The 15,834-nt window shown below is 39.5% G+C and overlaps 1 protein-coding gene across 1 annotated transcript in view; it reads left to right on the top strand.

The window, feature by feature from the left end:
• Positions 1-3,389: 3,389 nt before the first annotated feature.
• The window catches only part of LOC105436526 (neurogenic locus notch homolog protein 1-like), a 45,222-nt gene continuing 32,777 nt past the window's right edge, over positions 3,390-15,834 (top strand). Inside the window, exons 1-14 of the mRNA XM_030999194.1 lie at positions 3,390-3,404; positions 6,902-7,119; positions 7,184-7,526; positions 8,255-8,288; positions 8,882-8,983; positions 9,275-9,376; positions 10,478-10,579; positions 10,871-10,972; positions 11,264-11,365; positions 12,466-12,567; positions 12,859-12,960; positions 13,252-13,353; positions 14,454-14,555; positions 14,847-14,948. Of these exons, the coding sequence (XP_030855054.1) occupies positions 3,390-3,404; positions 6,902-7,119; positions 7,184-7,526; positions 8,255-8,288; positions 8,882-8,983; positions 9,275-9,376; positions 10,478-10,579; positions 10,871-10,972; positions 11,264-11,365; positions 12,466-12,567; positions 12,859-12,960; positions 13,252-13,353; positions 14,454-14,555; positions 14,847-14,948 (1,630 nt within the window). The remainder of the gene's footprint in view (positions 3,405-6,901; positions 7,120-7,183; positions 7,527-8,254; positions 8,289-8,881; positions 8,984-9,274; positions 9,377-10,477; positions 10,580-10,870; positions 10,973-11,263; positions 11,366-12,465; positions 12,568-12,858; positions 12,961-13,251; positions 13,354-14,453; positions 14,556-14,846; positions 14,949-15,834) is intronic.

Raw genomic sequence — 15,834 nt, 5'->3', positions numbered from 1 at the left:
CCTAAAACGTATGCAAAATGATTTTGAGACGATTTTGAGCATTTCAAAATTTTGCGCGCGCATTGACGCGCGGACGTACGCGCACGCGCGCGTTATTTGACCTGAAATTGACCGGACGGATATTGACCCTGATCATGATAAATATGAATCAGAAATACCTTTTGGTTATGAAGATATGATCAGGAGTTGATTTTCGTAAAATTTTACAAAATGGCGCCTAGATGACGTCATCAGTGAAGGTCAATGTTGAAAACGTTATTGTGCTTTGTACATATGCCTATACATATGTGTGCCAAATTTCAAATTATTTGATTGAGCCATTTCCAAGTTATCTTGCCAACAAAAAAAGTGGTTAGAAATAAGAAAAATATATAATAAATAATAAATAAATAAAGGCAATTCTAACGAAATTATAAGGTGGTCTGTACGTTATACAGCCCACCTGATAATAAATAAAGGCGATTTTAACAAAAATATAAGGTGGTCTGTATCAGATACAGCCCACCTGATAAATAATAAAGGCGATTTTAACAAAAATATAAGGTGGTCTGTATTAGATACAGCCCACCTGATAATAAATAAATAAATAATAAAGGCAATTTTAACAAAAATATAAGGTGGTCTGTATTAGATACAGCCCACCTAATAAATAAATAATAAATAATAAAGGCAATTTTAACAAAAATATAAGGTGGTCTGTATTAGATACAGCCCACCTGATAAATAAAGGCAATTTTAACAAAAATATAAGGTGGTCTGTATTAGATACAGCCCACCTAATAATAAATAATAAAGGCGATTTTAACAAAAATATAAGGTGGTCTGTATTAGATACAGCCCACCTGATAAAGAAAATTCTGACGAAAACAATAGGTGATCTGTCGTTGACAGACCACCTAATGATAAATAAATAAATAAATAAAGAAAGAAAGAAAATTCTGACGAAAACAATAGGTGATCTGTCGTTGACAGACCACCTAATAAATAAATAATAAAAATCTTGACGAAATCAAAAGGTGATACGTAGACTTCGTTACGTATCACCTAATAAATATTACATATTATAAGCACACAACAATAAGTTAAGTAAAATAAGCAAAGTACAAACACTTCAACTCTCTATAAGACAAGAGAAAGTAAAATAGAGAGAAGAAAAACAATATATAAAGGGGGAAAAGAAAGGAAAGGAAAACAAGATAACAATGAAAGAGGATTTAGATATAAAATTAGAAAGAAGAAAAAAAGCCAACAACTGTGCTGATTAATAATTATTTAGTAGTAAGATTTTATATTGTTTTCTAAAGGAAGATATGAATTGCGATTTCGTTATTACTTGGGGAATCATATTCCACAGTTTAGGACCTAAATGACTCATTGATTTAGCTTCATAACTAGACTTAACAGACCATAAATGAAATTTGTTGGAAAGCCGTGTATTATAATTATGAATTTGACTATTATATTGAAAGAGGTCTGAAAAGGGGGCAGGTAACAACTTGTTTTTATATTTGTACATGAACGTTGCGATTTCTTGCTTATTTATATCATATATATTCAATAACGATAGCTTCTTAAACAAAGGTGCGGATGGTGGTAGATAATGAGAATTGGTAGCTATTCTTAAACATTTCTTTTGAAGTTTAGATAGTGAGTTTAATTCAGTTTGTGTTGCATTAGTGGCCCATTCAATATTACAATATTTCAAATAAGGGAAAATAATGAGGATTAATGCCCCACAAAAGGGCACTAATATAGCACATCGACACGGTTTTGATCATTACTGTCATTTATGACTTGAGGGCGTAGGTCCCCTAGTTAATAAGCATAGTAGCATACACATGCTTTAGCAGTCCCGCAAAAACACACATTGGCAAATTATTATTCAATAAAATCTGAGAATGTATACTATTATCTAGATCTATTATTTTTAAATAATTTTTAAAATAATTCCATTAATTGGGGTAAAACTAAATATTCCACCTTTATAAGCGACAGTGTACTATACTTTTAATCGAGGTATATTCATTTCACGTGGGATTCAAATCATCCCGTAATCATTAACACATCTTTTCGTCTAAAAATATTCCCACGCCTCCTTCTTCTACCAACTTTTCTGTTATTATTAATTAAATTATATCCATCCAACATGTAACAATTTTCGTTTTCTGAATTCAGCCACGTCTCTGTTATACCAATAGCCGTAACATTTAAAGAAAGGCTGCTAAGATAGGCAGAAATTTGATCACAATTTTTGGCCATACTCCTCGAGTTAAAGTGTATAGCACTAAATTGTACTAAATTTGGATCTATAGACTCTTTGAATTCATCTTCCAAATAATTTTTGCATTCATTTACATATTGTTGATCAAAGTCAGAATCAAGAATTGGAATAGAATCGTTTAATCTTACATCTTCACTCATGTCATTTAAATCATCGTAAGTTATACGTATTTTGTTTACTTGTGCAACACAGTTAAGGTATTCATCATTGTTGACAGAAAATAATGGAAAGACAGGACACAAATTCATAGACAAGCAAAATACGGGAACAAAATATTCATAAAAAAACTACGTAAACTACAAAATTAAACAGGTCTATTGAGTAGTCCAAATTAATATATGTATATTTCTATATATATATATATGTATATATATAATATATCGGGCAAAAACAAAACGGAAAATATGAAATTGAATGCATATGAAAATGCATCAGTGAAAATGATTGTATACTAGTATTTGTTCATTAATTTGTCTCTTCCCCAGTGTCAAAATTGTTCATTAACATATTTTCATTGTCCATACTAATACATTCACTGTCCATTTTATTTTCATCAGTTTCTCTCATTCGGTCATTCATTGTCTTTCTTTATAACCACTTTAATTCTTCTTTGCTACGAATCACTCGCTTGATGGTGTTTCCTCTGGTTGTGACCGCGCCGTTTGTCCTACCAGTTTCGTTTGTCCGTCGGACATAATATGCGGGTTTTCTGCTCGCACGGATCGTTCATGACTCGCACGGATCGTCCGAGGGATAATCCGTGCGGTTTGCTATCCGCACATTTTGTCCCCCCGCCCCCCCCCCCCCCCCCCCCCCCATTGTTTTACGTGTATATTTGATAAAAGGAAGCAACTCGGCAAATCAATGTATTTAGACTTATTGTAAATCATGTGGTTGACATTTTTTCTAGAAATTACATAATAATAACTCTACAATTTTTTTAAAGCAAATGGGCCAGTCCTTTTGAAAGTAGAAGTGAATATTTTCTTTAAAACCTTTTTTTTTATGAAGGCATACTCGTGATATCGGCCCCACAACTGTTGTAATCGATTATACTTTTGTACGTGGCTTCGTACTTCAACCAACTCACTACTAGTATATACTCGTGATGGCCCCGCTCCAAGTATTTGGGGGCGTTTCGACGTTTAATGAAGGAGTTAATTGGGAAATAAAAGTGATTAAAAATGGGGTTGAAAGTGAGTAGGGGAGGCTAGAGTATTTAAGATGAGGTAGAGCGTAGCACAAATTGGCGGATGCTCAGGGGGTAGGGGCATTTAATTACGGTCAGATGAGCATATTTTAATACCTTATTCATGACACTGGCAGGTTACTAATTGGCGTATGGTCCAAGGGGCGGAATCCCTGGAAGCGCAGGGGTTTTAGGCATTAAAATTAAGGTCAGATTAGCATCCAGGGGCCAGCCTTAGGTCCCAAGGTGGGGTCCAGGGGGCAGAGCCTCCGGAAGCTCAGGGGTATGGGTATTTAATTACGGTCACATGAGCATACTTTCTTTTCTATTTCTTTCAATTTAATTCTCTTTAATATACTTTTTCAAAAGTGTGGGGGGGGGGCTTGAGCCCCCTAGCCCGCAGTAGTAGGCCTCTAAATAGTAAATAAGCAAATTTCTTGCCTGACTGTAAATTTTGATATTTATCATTCTCCCACAAACGCATAAAAAGTATTATTTACTAAAAAGTGAGGAAAAATCCCGGAAAATTAGGCCGTTTCAGCAGCATCTGTAAATCACTGGTATCGAATTAGAACAAAAAATTCACTTTTAAAGTTTATTTTGGTGGGGGGGGGGTAGCAACTGGCTGAATACTTAGACCTATGGTGTCGAGGGGCTCTTTCTTTATTTTTGTTCGGTAATAAATAAGGTAAGTTTATGTGGGTTTCACTCAGGTGCGGATATACGGGGGGCGGATATACGGGGGGCGCTGTGCCCCCCCCCAAAAAAAAAAATATATATATATATTGGGGGGCTCAGATATCATTGAGCCCCCCCCCCCCCTCCCCCTCCCCAATATTTTGTTCGTGCTGATGAGATGAGGGAAGTGAATGCCGGAGATATTGACTTTGTAGCATTAACTCGGCAGCTAACAAAACTCCAAGACGTGTATGACGATGAGAGGAAACCTATCAAATACATTAAAACAATCTGTGAGATTTTCAACAACAGTCCAATCTATAAGAGATCATTCTCAGAGGTGCACATTCTTCTTCTCATTTACCTTCCCATCCCGGTTACAACGGCAACTTGCGAGAGAACATTCTCTTTCTTGAAAGGGATCAAAACTTATCTGATAAGTACAATGAACCAAAGAAAGCTCAACCAAAGCTTAATATTACTCATATATAAATGTCCTACAGATAAACTGGACTTGAAAAATATTACCCAAAACTTTGCTTCCAGGAACACAAGAAGACAAAACTTCTTTGGCACATTTGTCTGAGGCTGCATGTGCACCTCAAAAGAAGAAAAGTCTGAAATTTTTCGCCGCGATGACATAGACGAGGAATTTATTTCCAGGTGCAAATTAAAACAAAGGAGGATCTCAGAATTATTTTTTTTGGGTGGTGCCACATTTCAGTTTTTAAATATGTCCGATTATAGGCATTATAATAAAAGTTTTGTTTTTCACGTTCCTGGGGTATTATTCTTTCCAAAGGTTTTAAATGTGTGTCATTTTAACACTTAGTACTTTGTCTTACTTAATAAAAATAAACTGAATATCATACAATTCAACGATTTCTTCAAGTAGGCCTACTTTTATTAATTTCTTCAACTGCCTTAAATTAAGGCTACAAATGCTTTGTTATTGTAGAGCTGTAGTGTGAACAGGCTACTTAGTAATTCACATTTATAGATTGGTGCACATCATTATGCTTGATCATCCTCTCCTATCTGTTTGTTGTCATTCCTCTGTTAGTCATCCTTTATTTGCTACCTATGATATTTGAATATTCATTATTTCCTTTTATTATATATAAAATGAACGTGTAAATACCTATATATGCAAAATAAATCCTGGAGATTTAAAGTTGTAAAGCCCAGGGCAGTTCAACACACGCAATCATGAAATAAGGGTGTCTTCATCGAAGTGTCTCTGTAAGTTTAGAACCACGCCCTGTGCCTACCCGCTCATGCCACCCTACATTCAGGGGCGTCGCTGAGGGGGAAGGGGGGGGGGGGTGTGAGGTTGAAGCCGGTGGGATTTTTTTTTATGTCGGTCGGCCAGCAATTTTTTCCCCTTCGAACTGTGACTTTTTATCGGACAAAGAAACATTTTTTTGTAAATTCAGACAATGATTTAGAGTCGGTACAATGAATCGTCTTCTTTTTCTGATAATTTAATGAAACGTCGAAGCTCCCGCGCTTCGCGCGAAAGGGGGAAAACTGAATTCAGACAATTAGGGTTAAGAGTAGAGAACGGTATACAACAAATCGTCTTCTTTCTCTAATAAGTTGATGAAACGTCTAAGCTTCCGCGCTTCGCGTGGGATGGGGAACATCTTTCAAAAATTCGCGCGCGATTGTTTTTTTTTTTGGAGCACATATTCCTTATTATTTTATCCCAGGGACGTGATAGAGAAGGACTGGAATCAAGCCGCTCTCCTTTGACCCCATGCTCCAAGCCGCCGAAAAGTTATGCGCTAATCTGCAACTGTTGACCAGGTGGTGAGATAAAAGAGCGCATGAAATTTCAGGAGTTAGAATTCCTACATCAGAAAATGGTATCACTGCAACTGTTCGCTGTCCCTTCCAATGATTTCTCATCCATTATTGAATGTGTAAAGAGTAGAACAAGCGAACACAAACTTGTGTACTTTCATCCTTTTTTAAACTTGAAAAATACAAAAAACACGCGAAAACACGCATTAGCAAACTTAATGTTATTGAAGTTTGTAAATCATGGATCAAATAACGGGACATTAAAGCATGCACAAATTAGCGCATCATCCTAAAATATTGAGTTTTTGACAGGATGTAATTTTTCTTTTACCAACTCTGGCACACAAATTAAAGGAAGGACGGAGTTCTAAATTTAAAAATTTGTTTGATGCACTATTCCCAATAAAATCCCCATATAAAGTTTTTGATTTACACTGAAATTTTGCCGGTAATTTAATAATTTGTAATAAATGTAAAACTGGTGCCTGGCTTCCGAAAGTCCCCGCAGTGGAAGCGCGGTTCGGAGCATGGAACTTCAAAGCCAAGTGGAATGTTACACATCCCATTGTTACGCTTTAGAACTCAAGAATGCGTTTGAATAAATTGCAAGAGTTTCGCCTCCTTTTCTTTCACCTCACTGTTTTTCTTAAACACCGTCATTATTTCTTTCAAATGCAAGTGTATATATCAAATGATGGTTTCCCAATTTCTTTTAAATCTTTTGGACCTTTAGTAATTCAATAACACACAAACGATTATACATATAAAAACGGCACGGTCCATTCCTTTCAAGCTTAATTGGTACACTTATCGCCTCAAATAGTCCGAACCAGCTCAATGAATGTCAATGATGTCAGTAATAATAATATTGATAATATTTTTGCTTATATAGCGCTTAATACGTCGGGAATGTCCGAGTTTCTAAGCGCTGTACATTATTACCCCAGTCATCGGTTTCTGGCTTGGCCGCACACAAGAAGACGAACGTCCTGGGACAAGGTGTAGAAGCGCCGCCATCTATCACCATTGATGACTACGAGCTGGAAGCTGCGAACCAGTTCACATACCTTGGGTCCACCGTTTGCAGAAACCTCTCCCTAGACGCAGAGCTCAACAAGAGAATAGGAAAGGAAGCAACAACACTCGCTCATCTCACCACACCGGTGTGGGGGAAACACCAAACTCGCTGTCAAGACAAAGACGGCTGTATACAATGCCTGCGTCCTTAGCACACTGTTGGACGGGAGTGAGTCCTGGACGACCTATGCCAAGCAAGAGAAGAGACTGAATGCCTTCCACTTGAGATGTATCCACTGTATCCGCCGCATGCTCGGCATTTTAAGGAAGGACAAATTGCCGAACACCGAAGTCCGATCTCGTGCTGGCCTTCCTAGCATGTTCACCCTCCTCAGACAACGCAGACTCCGCTGGCTAGGCCATGTCCATCGTATTGAGGATGGCCGTATCCCTAAGGACATCCTCTATGGTCAAATGGCAACCGGCAAGAAAGACACTGGCCGCCCTCAGCTGCGCTTCAGAGATGTTATCAAGAGGGACTTGAAGGCTCTGAAGGTTAACACAGAGGGGAATACGCAGGGGAAGACCAACTGAAGAGTGCAACAGAAGAGAAGCAGACTCGCAGAAAAGAACGCTGTTAGTCATACGGTACAGAGACCATCCACAAGTGCAACTTGTGTGACAAAGACTGCCACTCACGCATTGGTCTGTTCAGCCACAGACAGTAGGGACTTTTAGATTTGCACGTCGACAGCTTTGACTGCAACGTGTGACGTCATTTTAAGGCACTGCGCATGCGTCACGTCGTCTCAGTCGGCGATCGAGAATGCGTCAACCTTGATTTTCCTAAATCTAGTACGGTAATAGTATATGCCGCGTGCGCATAAAATATACAGTTCCTCAGGAAGACAAAGGAACAAGAAATACTAGACTAAAATTGCTAAGCATACCACATTGGCTTTCGCATCCAACCGGGTACCCATTTAAGACCTGGGTGGACAGTGGCAAATGTAGATCAATGTCTCACCAAAGGACATTAGTGCCGCGGCGGGACTCGAACCGCGAGCGTGCCGGGAGATACGGCCGAGTGCACTCCCCGTCATTTTGCTTACCCCTCGATCTTTTCAGCTCACAAATTTCAAGAATTCCAGCTTGGCTTGTCGATAAGAATAAAGCGGCGAACGCTACAGAGGACTGACGTACGGTGGCGGATATCATGTTATCACTTACGAGCGCTGGCCACATTTTTCGAACCACTATGAGCCTTCTACGTATATTGACAGTTATGTGGTCACGGCTACTGGCTTTATCGGCCAGGTAGTTCCATTATGTGAATGAGTTAATTCCGACAATAATATACAATCAATCAAAGCAAGCTTAATACCAGAAGAAAGCTAACGATTAGATTATTCATTAGCCGCTCGCCCTAAAGCCGTCTGACCACAATGACATTAGAGGTTTCGAGAACGGCCGTAGTGTGATTTAAACTCGCTATTGTGTTCTTCTCCAATGCAAAAAGAGACGACATCTAGCTGGATTTGTATGTTTTATCAGACAAAAGTACAGAGAAATTGCATATTATTTGATTATTTTATGCTTTTTGAAAAAACCCAAGTGCCTCCCGCTCATCCCAATGCTGAAAAGAAACGCACTTTTTTTTTTTAGAAAACTTCACTTTTTCAAGCACAATTGCTTATTTGTTATTTGCACGCAGGTAAGATTGAGCGGATGATACAACATTTCCATATGAACAAACTTTGCTCTAACATCTATCTTCACAAATGACAAAAGTGGGAATCAAGCTAAAGTGTGTCTAAAAGATTTGTCGTCGTTATCAATACGGTTATCTATATAATTACCATCATCATCGTGTTCAGGTACTTTATCGTCGTTCTTATTGTCATTTAAAGATTCTATCTGTGCCACGGACCCGGAGTGCCAGAACGGAGGAACTTGTGATTCGAATACGTGCAACTGTGCACCTGGGTACACTGGTTCAAACTGTGAACAAGGTAAGATTTGTTCATACCTTCTATCTTTCAACTCAGGCATCGCGTCTCCATTCGATCCCCAATGAGCAGTCATAATGTTTGTTTAGTTCAATGGCCTTTATTAGTTGATTCCCAGCGACAAACTGACGAAAAAAGTTTGCTCTAATAATCATCCTACCTTCCAACATGACAAATGTGTAAATCAAGCTACAGTATCGGAAAATTCGTCGTCGTTATCAATACAGTTATCTATATAATTACCATCATCATCGTGTTCAGGTTCTTTATCGTCGTTCTTATTGTCATTTAAAGGTCCTATCTGTGCTACGGACCCGGAGTGCCAGAACGGAGGAACTTGTTTTTCGAATACGTGCAACTGTGCACCTGGGTACACTGGTTTAAACTGTGAACAAGGTAAGATAACTTCACACCTCCTATCTTTCAACTCAGGCCTCGCGTCTCAGTTCGATTACCAATGAACAGTCACAACGTTAGTTGATTCTCAGCGACCAACTGACGCATATTGTAAATTTTGCTTGGATTTGTCTCATAAAAGAAGTTGAACGCAATAAACAGCGTTGAGTGTAGGGGTCATGGGCACAGAACTGTAAAATATGTAGAACGCTCGTCCCAATTTACAATGCACAGATCGACGTGTGGCCGTTGAACGTGCCGGCCGGGAGATACGCCGGAGTGCACTCCCCGTCATTTTGCATACCCCTCGATCTTTTCAGCTCACAAATTTCAAGAATTCCAGCCTGGCTTGTCGTTGAGAATAAAGCGACGAACGCTACAGAGGACTGACGTTAGGTGGCGGATATCATGTTATCACGTACGAGCGCTGGCCACATTTTTCGAACCACTATGAGCCTTCTACGTATATTGACAGTTCTGTGGTCACGGCTACTGGCTTTATCGGCCAGGTAGTTCCATTATGTGAATGAGTTAATTCCGACAATAATATACAATCAATCAAAGCAAGCTTAATACCAGAAGAAAGCTAACGATTAGATTATTCATTAGCCGCTCACCCTAAAGCCGTCTGACCACAATGGCATTAGAGGTTTCGAGAACGGCCGTAGTGTGATTTAAACCCGCTATTGTGTTCTTCTCCAATGCAAAAAGAGACGACATCTAGCTCGATTTGTATGTTTTATCAGACAAAAGTACAGAGAAATTGCATATTATTTGATTATTTTATGCTTTTTGAAAAAACCCAAGTGCCTCCCGCTCATCCCAATGCTGAAAAGAAACGCACTTTTTTTTTTAGAAAACTTCACTTTTTCAAGCACAATTGCTTATTTGTTATTTGCACGCAGGTAAGATTGAGCGGATGATACAACATTTCCATATGAACAAACTTTGCTCTAACATCTATCTTCACAAATGACAAAAGTGGGAATCAAGCTAAAGTGTGTCTAAAAGATTTGTCGTCGTTATCAATACGGTTATCTATATAATTACCATCATCATCGTGTTCAGGTGCTTTATCGTCGTTCTTATTGTCATTTAAAGATTCTATCTGTGCCACGGACCCGGAGTGCCAGAACGGAGGAACTTGTGATTCGAATACGTGCAACTGTGCACCTGGGTACACTGGTTCAAACTGTGAACAAGGTAAGATTTGTTCATACCTTCTATCTTTCAACTCAGGCCTCGCGTCTCAATTCGATCCCCAATGAGCAGTCATAATGTTTGTTTAGTTCAATGGCCTTTATTAGTTGATTCCCAGCGACAAACTGACGAAAAAAGTTTGCTCTAATAATCATCCTACCTTCCAAAATGACAAATGTGTAAATCAAGCTACAGTATCGGAAAATTCGTCGTCGTTATCAATACAGTTATCTATATAATTACCATCATCATCGTGTTCAGGTTCTTTATCGTCGTTCTTATTGTCATTTAAAGGTCCTATCTGTGCTACGGACCCGGAGTGCCAGAACGGAGGAACTTGTTTTTCGAATACGTGCAACTGTGCACCTGGGTACACTGGTTCAAACTGTGAACAAGGTAAGATTTGTTCATACCTTCTATCTTTCAACTCAGGCCTCGCGTCTCCATTCGATCCCCAATGAGCAGTCATAATGTTTGTTTAGTTCAATGGCCTTTATTAGTTGATTCCCAGCGACAAACTGACGAAAAAAGTTTGCTCTAATAATCATCCTACCTTCCAAAATGACAAATGTGTAAATCAAGCTACAGTATCGGAAAATTCGTCGTCGTTATCAATACAGTTATCTATATAATTACCATCATCATCGTGTTCAGGTTCTTTATCGTCGTTCTTATTGTCATTTAAAGGTCCTATCTGTGCTACGGACCCGGAGTGCCAGAACGGAGGAACTTGTTTTTCGAATACGTGCAACTGTGCACCTGGGTACACTGGTTTAAACTGTGAACAAGGTAAGATAACTTCACACCTCCTATCTTTCAACTCAGGCCTCGCGTCTCAGTTCGATTACCAATGAACAGTCACAACGTTAGTTGATTCTCAGCGACCAACTGACGCATATTGTAAATTTTGCTTGGATTTGTCTCATAAAAGAAGTTGAACGCAATAAACAGCGTTGAGTGTAGGGGTCATGGGCACAGAACTGTAAAATATGTAGAACGCTCGTCCCAATTTACAATGCACAGATCGACGTGTGGCCGTTGAACGTGCCGGCCGGGAGATACGCCGGAGTGCACTCCCCGTCATTTTGCATACCCCTCGATCTTTTCAGCTCACAAATTTCAAGAATTCCAGCCTGGCTTGTCGTTGAGAATAAAGCGACGAACGCTACAGAGGACTGACGTTAGGTGGCGGATATCATGTTATCACGTACGAGCGCTGGCCACATTTTTCGAACCACTATGAGCCTTCTACGTATATTGACAGTTCTGTGGTCACGGCTACTGGCTTTATCGGCCAGGTAGTTCCATTATGTGAATGAGTTAATTCCGACAATAATATACAATCAGTCAAAGCAAGCTTAATACCAGAAGAAAGCTAACGATTAGATTATTCATTAGCCGCTCACCCTAAAGCCGTCTGACCACAATGGCATTAGAGGTTTCGAGAACGGCCGTAGTGTGATTTAAACCCGCTATTGTGTTCTTCTCCAATGCAAAAAGAGACGACATCTAGCTCGATTTGTATGTTTTATCAGACAAAAGTACAGAGAAATTGCATATTATTTGATTATTTTATGCTTTTTGAAAAAACCCAAGTGCCTCCCGCTCATCCCAATGCTGAAAAGAAACGCACTTTTTTTTTAGAAAACTTCACTTTTTCAAGCACAATTGCTTATTTGTTATTTGCACGCAGGTAAGATTGAGCGGATGATACAACATTTCCATATGAACAAACTTTGCTCTAACATCTATCTTCACAAATGACAAAAGTGGGAATCAAGCTAAAGTGTGTCTAAAAGATTTGTCGTCGTTATCAATACGGTTATCTATATAATTACCATCATCATCGTGTTCAGGTGCTTTATCGTCGTTCTTATTGTCATTTAAAGATTCTATCTGTGCCACGGACCCGGAGTGCCAGAACGGAGGAACTTGTGATTCGAATACGTGCAACTGTGCACCTGGGTACACTGGTTCAAACTGTGAACAAGGTAAGATTTGTTCATACCTTCTATCTTTCAACTCAGGCCTCGCGTCTCCATTCGATCCCCAATGAGCAGTCATAATGTTTGTTTAGTTCAATGGCCTTTATTAGTTGATTCCCAGCGACAAACTGACGAAAAAAGTTTGCTCTAATAATCATCCTACCTTCCAAAATGACAAATGTGTAAATCAAGCTACAGTATCGGAAAATTCGTCGTCGTTATCAATACAGTTATCTATATAATTACCATCATCATCGTGTTCAGGTTCTTTATCGTCGTTCTTATTGTCATTTAAAGGTCCTATCTGTGCTACGGACCCGGAGTGCCAGAACGGAGGAACTTGTTTTTCGAATACGTGCAACTGTGCACCTGGGTACACTGGTTCAAACTGTGAACAAGGTAAGATTTGTTCATACCTTCTATCTTTCAACTCAGGCATCGCGTCTCCATTCGATCCCCAATGAGCAGTCATAATGTTTGTTTAGTTCAATGGCCTTTATTAGTTGATTCCCAGCGACAAACTGACGAAAAAAGTTTGCTCTAATAATCATCCTACCTTCCAACATGACAAATGTGTAAATCAAGCTACAGTATCGGAAAATTCGTCGTCGTTATCAATACAGTTATCTATATAATTACCATCATCATCGTGTTCAGGTTCTTTATCGTCGTTCTTATTGTCATTTAAAGGTCCTATCTGTGCTACGGACCCGGAGTGCCAGAACGGAGGAACTTGTTTTTCGAATACGTGCAACTGTGCACCTGGGTACACTGGTTTAAACTGTGAACAAGGTAAGATAACTTCACACCTCCTATCTTTCAACTCAGGCCTCGCGTCTCAGTTCGATTACCAATGAACAGTCACAACGTTAGTTGATTCTCAGCGACCAACTGACGCATATTGTAAATTTTGCTTGGATTTGTCTCATAAAAGAAGTTGAACGCAATAAACAGCGTTGAGTGTAGGGGTCATGGGCACAGAACTGTAAAATATGTAGAACGCTCGTCCCAATTTACAATGCACAGATCGACGTGTGGCCGTTGAACGTGCCGGCCGGGAGATACGCCGGAGTGCACTCCCTGTCATTTTGCATACCCCTCGATCTTTTCAGCTCACAAATTTCAAGAATTCCAGCCTGGCTTGTCGTTGAGAATAAAGCGACGAACGCTACAGAGGACTGACGTTAGGTGGCGGATATCATGTTATCACGTACGAGCGCTGGCCACATTTTTCGAACCACTAAGAGCCTTCTACGTATATTGACAGTTCTGTGGTCACGGCTACTGGCTTTATCGGCCAGGTAGTTCCATTATGTGAATGAGTTAATTCCGACAATAATATACAATCAATCAAAGCAAGCTTAATACCAGAAGAAAGCTAACGATTAGATTATTCATTAGCCGCTCACCCTAAAGCCGTCTGACCACAATGGCATTAGAGGTTTCGAGAACGGCCGTAGTGTGATTTAAACCCGCTATTGTGTTCTTCTCCAATGCAAAAAGAGACGACATCTAGCTCGATTTGTATGTTTTATCAGACAAAAGTACAGAGAAATTGCATATTATTTGATTATTTTATGCTTTTTGAAAAAACCCAAGTGCCTCCCGCTCATCCCAATGCTGAAAAGAAACGCACTTTTTTTTTAGAAAACTTCACTTTTTCAAGCACAATTGCTTATTTGTTATTTGCACGCAGGTAAGATTGAGCGGATGATACAACATTTCCATATGAACAAACTTTGCTCTAACATCTATCTTCACAAATGACAAAAGTGGGAATCAAGCTAAAGTGTGTCTAAAAGATTTGTCGTCGTTATCAATACGGTTATCTATATAATTACCATCATCATCGTGTTCAGGTGCTTTATCGTCGTTCTTATTGTCATTTAAAGATTCTATCTGTGCCACGGACCCGGAGTGCCAGAACGGAGGAACTTGTGATTCGAATACGTGCAACTGTGCACCTGGGTACACTGGTTCAAACTGTGAACAAGGTAAGATTTGTTCATACCTTCTATCTTTCAACTCAGGCATCGCGTCTCCATTCGATCCCCAATGAGCAGTCATAATGTTTGTTTAGTTCAATGGCCTTTATTAGTTGATTCCCAGCGACAAACTGACGAAAAAAGTTTGCTCTAATAATCATCCTACCTTCCAAAATGACAAATGTGTAAATCAAGCTACAGTATCGGAAAATTCGTCGTCGTTATCAATACAGTTATCTATATAATTACCATCATCATCGTGTTCAGGTTCTTTATCATCGTTCTTATTGTCATTTAAAGGTCCTATCTGTGCTACGGACCCGGAGTGCCAGAACGGAGGAACTTGTTTTTCGAATACGTGCAACTGTGCACCTGGGTACACTGGTTTAAACTGTGAACAAGGTAAGATAACTTCACACCTCCTATCTTTCAACTCAGGCCTCGCGTCTCAGTTCGATTACCAATGAACAGTCACAACGTTAGTTGATTCTCAGCGACCAACTGACGCATATTGGATTTGTCTCATCAAAGAAGTTGAACGCAATAAACAGCGTTGAGTGTAGGGGTCATGGGCACAGAACTGTAAAATATGTAGAACGCTCGTCCCAATTTACAATGCACAGATCGACGTGTGGCCGTTGAACGTGCCGGCCGGGAGATACGCCGGAGTGCACTCCCCGTCATTTTGCATACCCCTCGATCTTTTCAGCTCACAAATTTCAAGAATTCCAGCCTGGCTTGTCGTTGAGAATAAAGCGACGAACGCTACAGAGGACTGACGTTAGGTGGCGGATATCATGTTATCACGTACGAGCGCTGGCCACATTTTTCGAACCACTATGAGCCTTCTACGTATATTGACAGTTCTGTGGTCACGGCTACTGGCTTTATCGGCCAGGTAGTTCCATTATGTGAATGAGTTAATTCCGACAATAATATACAATCAATCAAAGCAAGCTTAATACCAGAAGAAAGCTAACGATTAGATTATTCATTAGCCGCTCACCCTAAAGCCGTCTGACCACAATGGCATTAGAGGTTTCGAGAACGGCCGTAGTGTGATTTAAACTCGCTATTGTGTTCTTCTCCAATGCAAAAAGAGACGACATCTAGCTCGATTTGTATGTTTTATCAGACAAAAGTAAAGAGAAATTGCATATTATTTGATTATTTTATGCTTTTTGAAAAAACCCAAGTGCCTCCCGCTCATCCAAATGCTGAAAAGAAATGTACTTTTTTTTTTTTTAGAAAACTTCACTTTTTCAAGCAAAATTGCTTATTTGTTATA

Source organism: Strongylocentrotus purpuratus, unplaced genomic scaffold, assembly GCF_000002235.5.
Source record: "Strongylocentrotus purpuratus isolate Spur 01 unplaced genomic scaffold, Spur_5.0 spur5_scaffold_5, whole genome shotgun sequence".
NCBI lineage: Eukaryota > Metazoa > Echinodermata > Echinoidea > Camarodonta > Strongylocentrotidae > Strongylocentrotus > Strongylocentrotus purpuratus.
The sequence above is the reverse complement of the archived record's forward strand: the minus strand, read 5'-3'. Positions and strand labels throughout refer to the sequence as shown.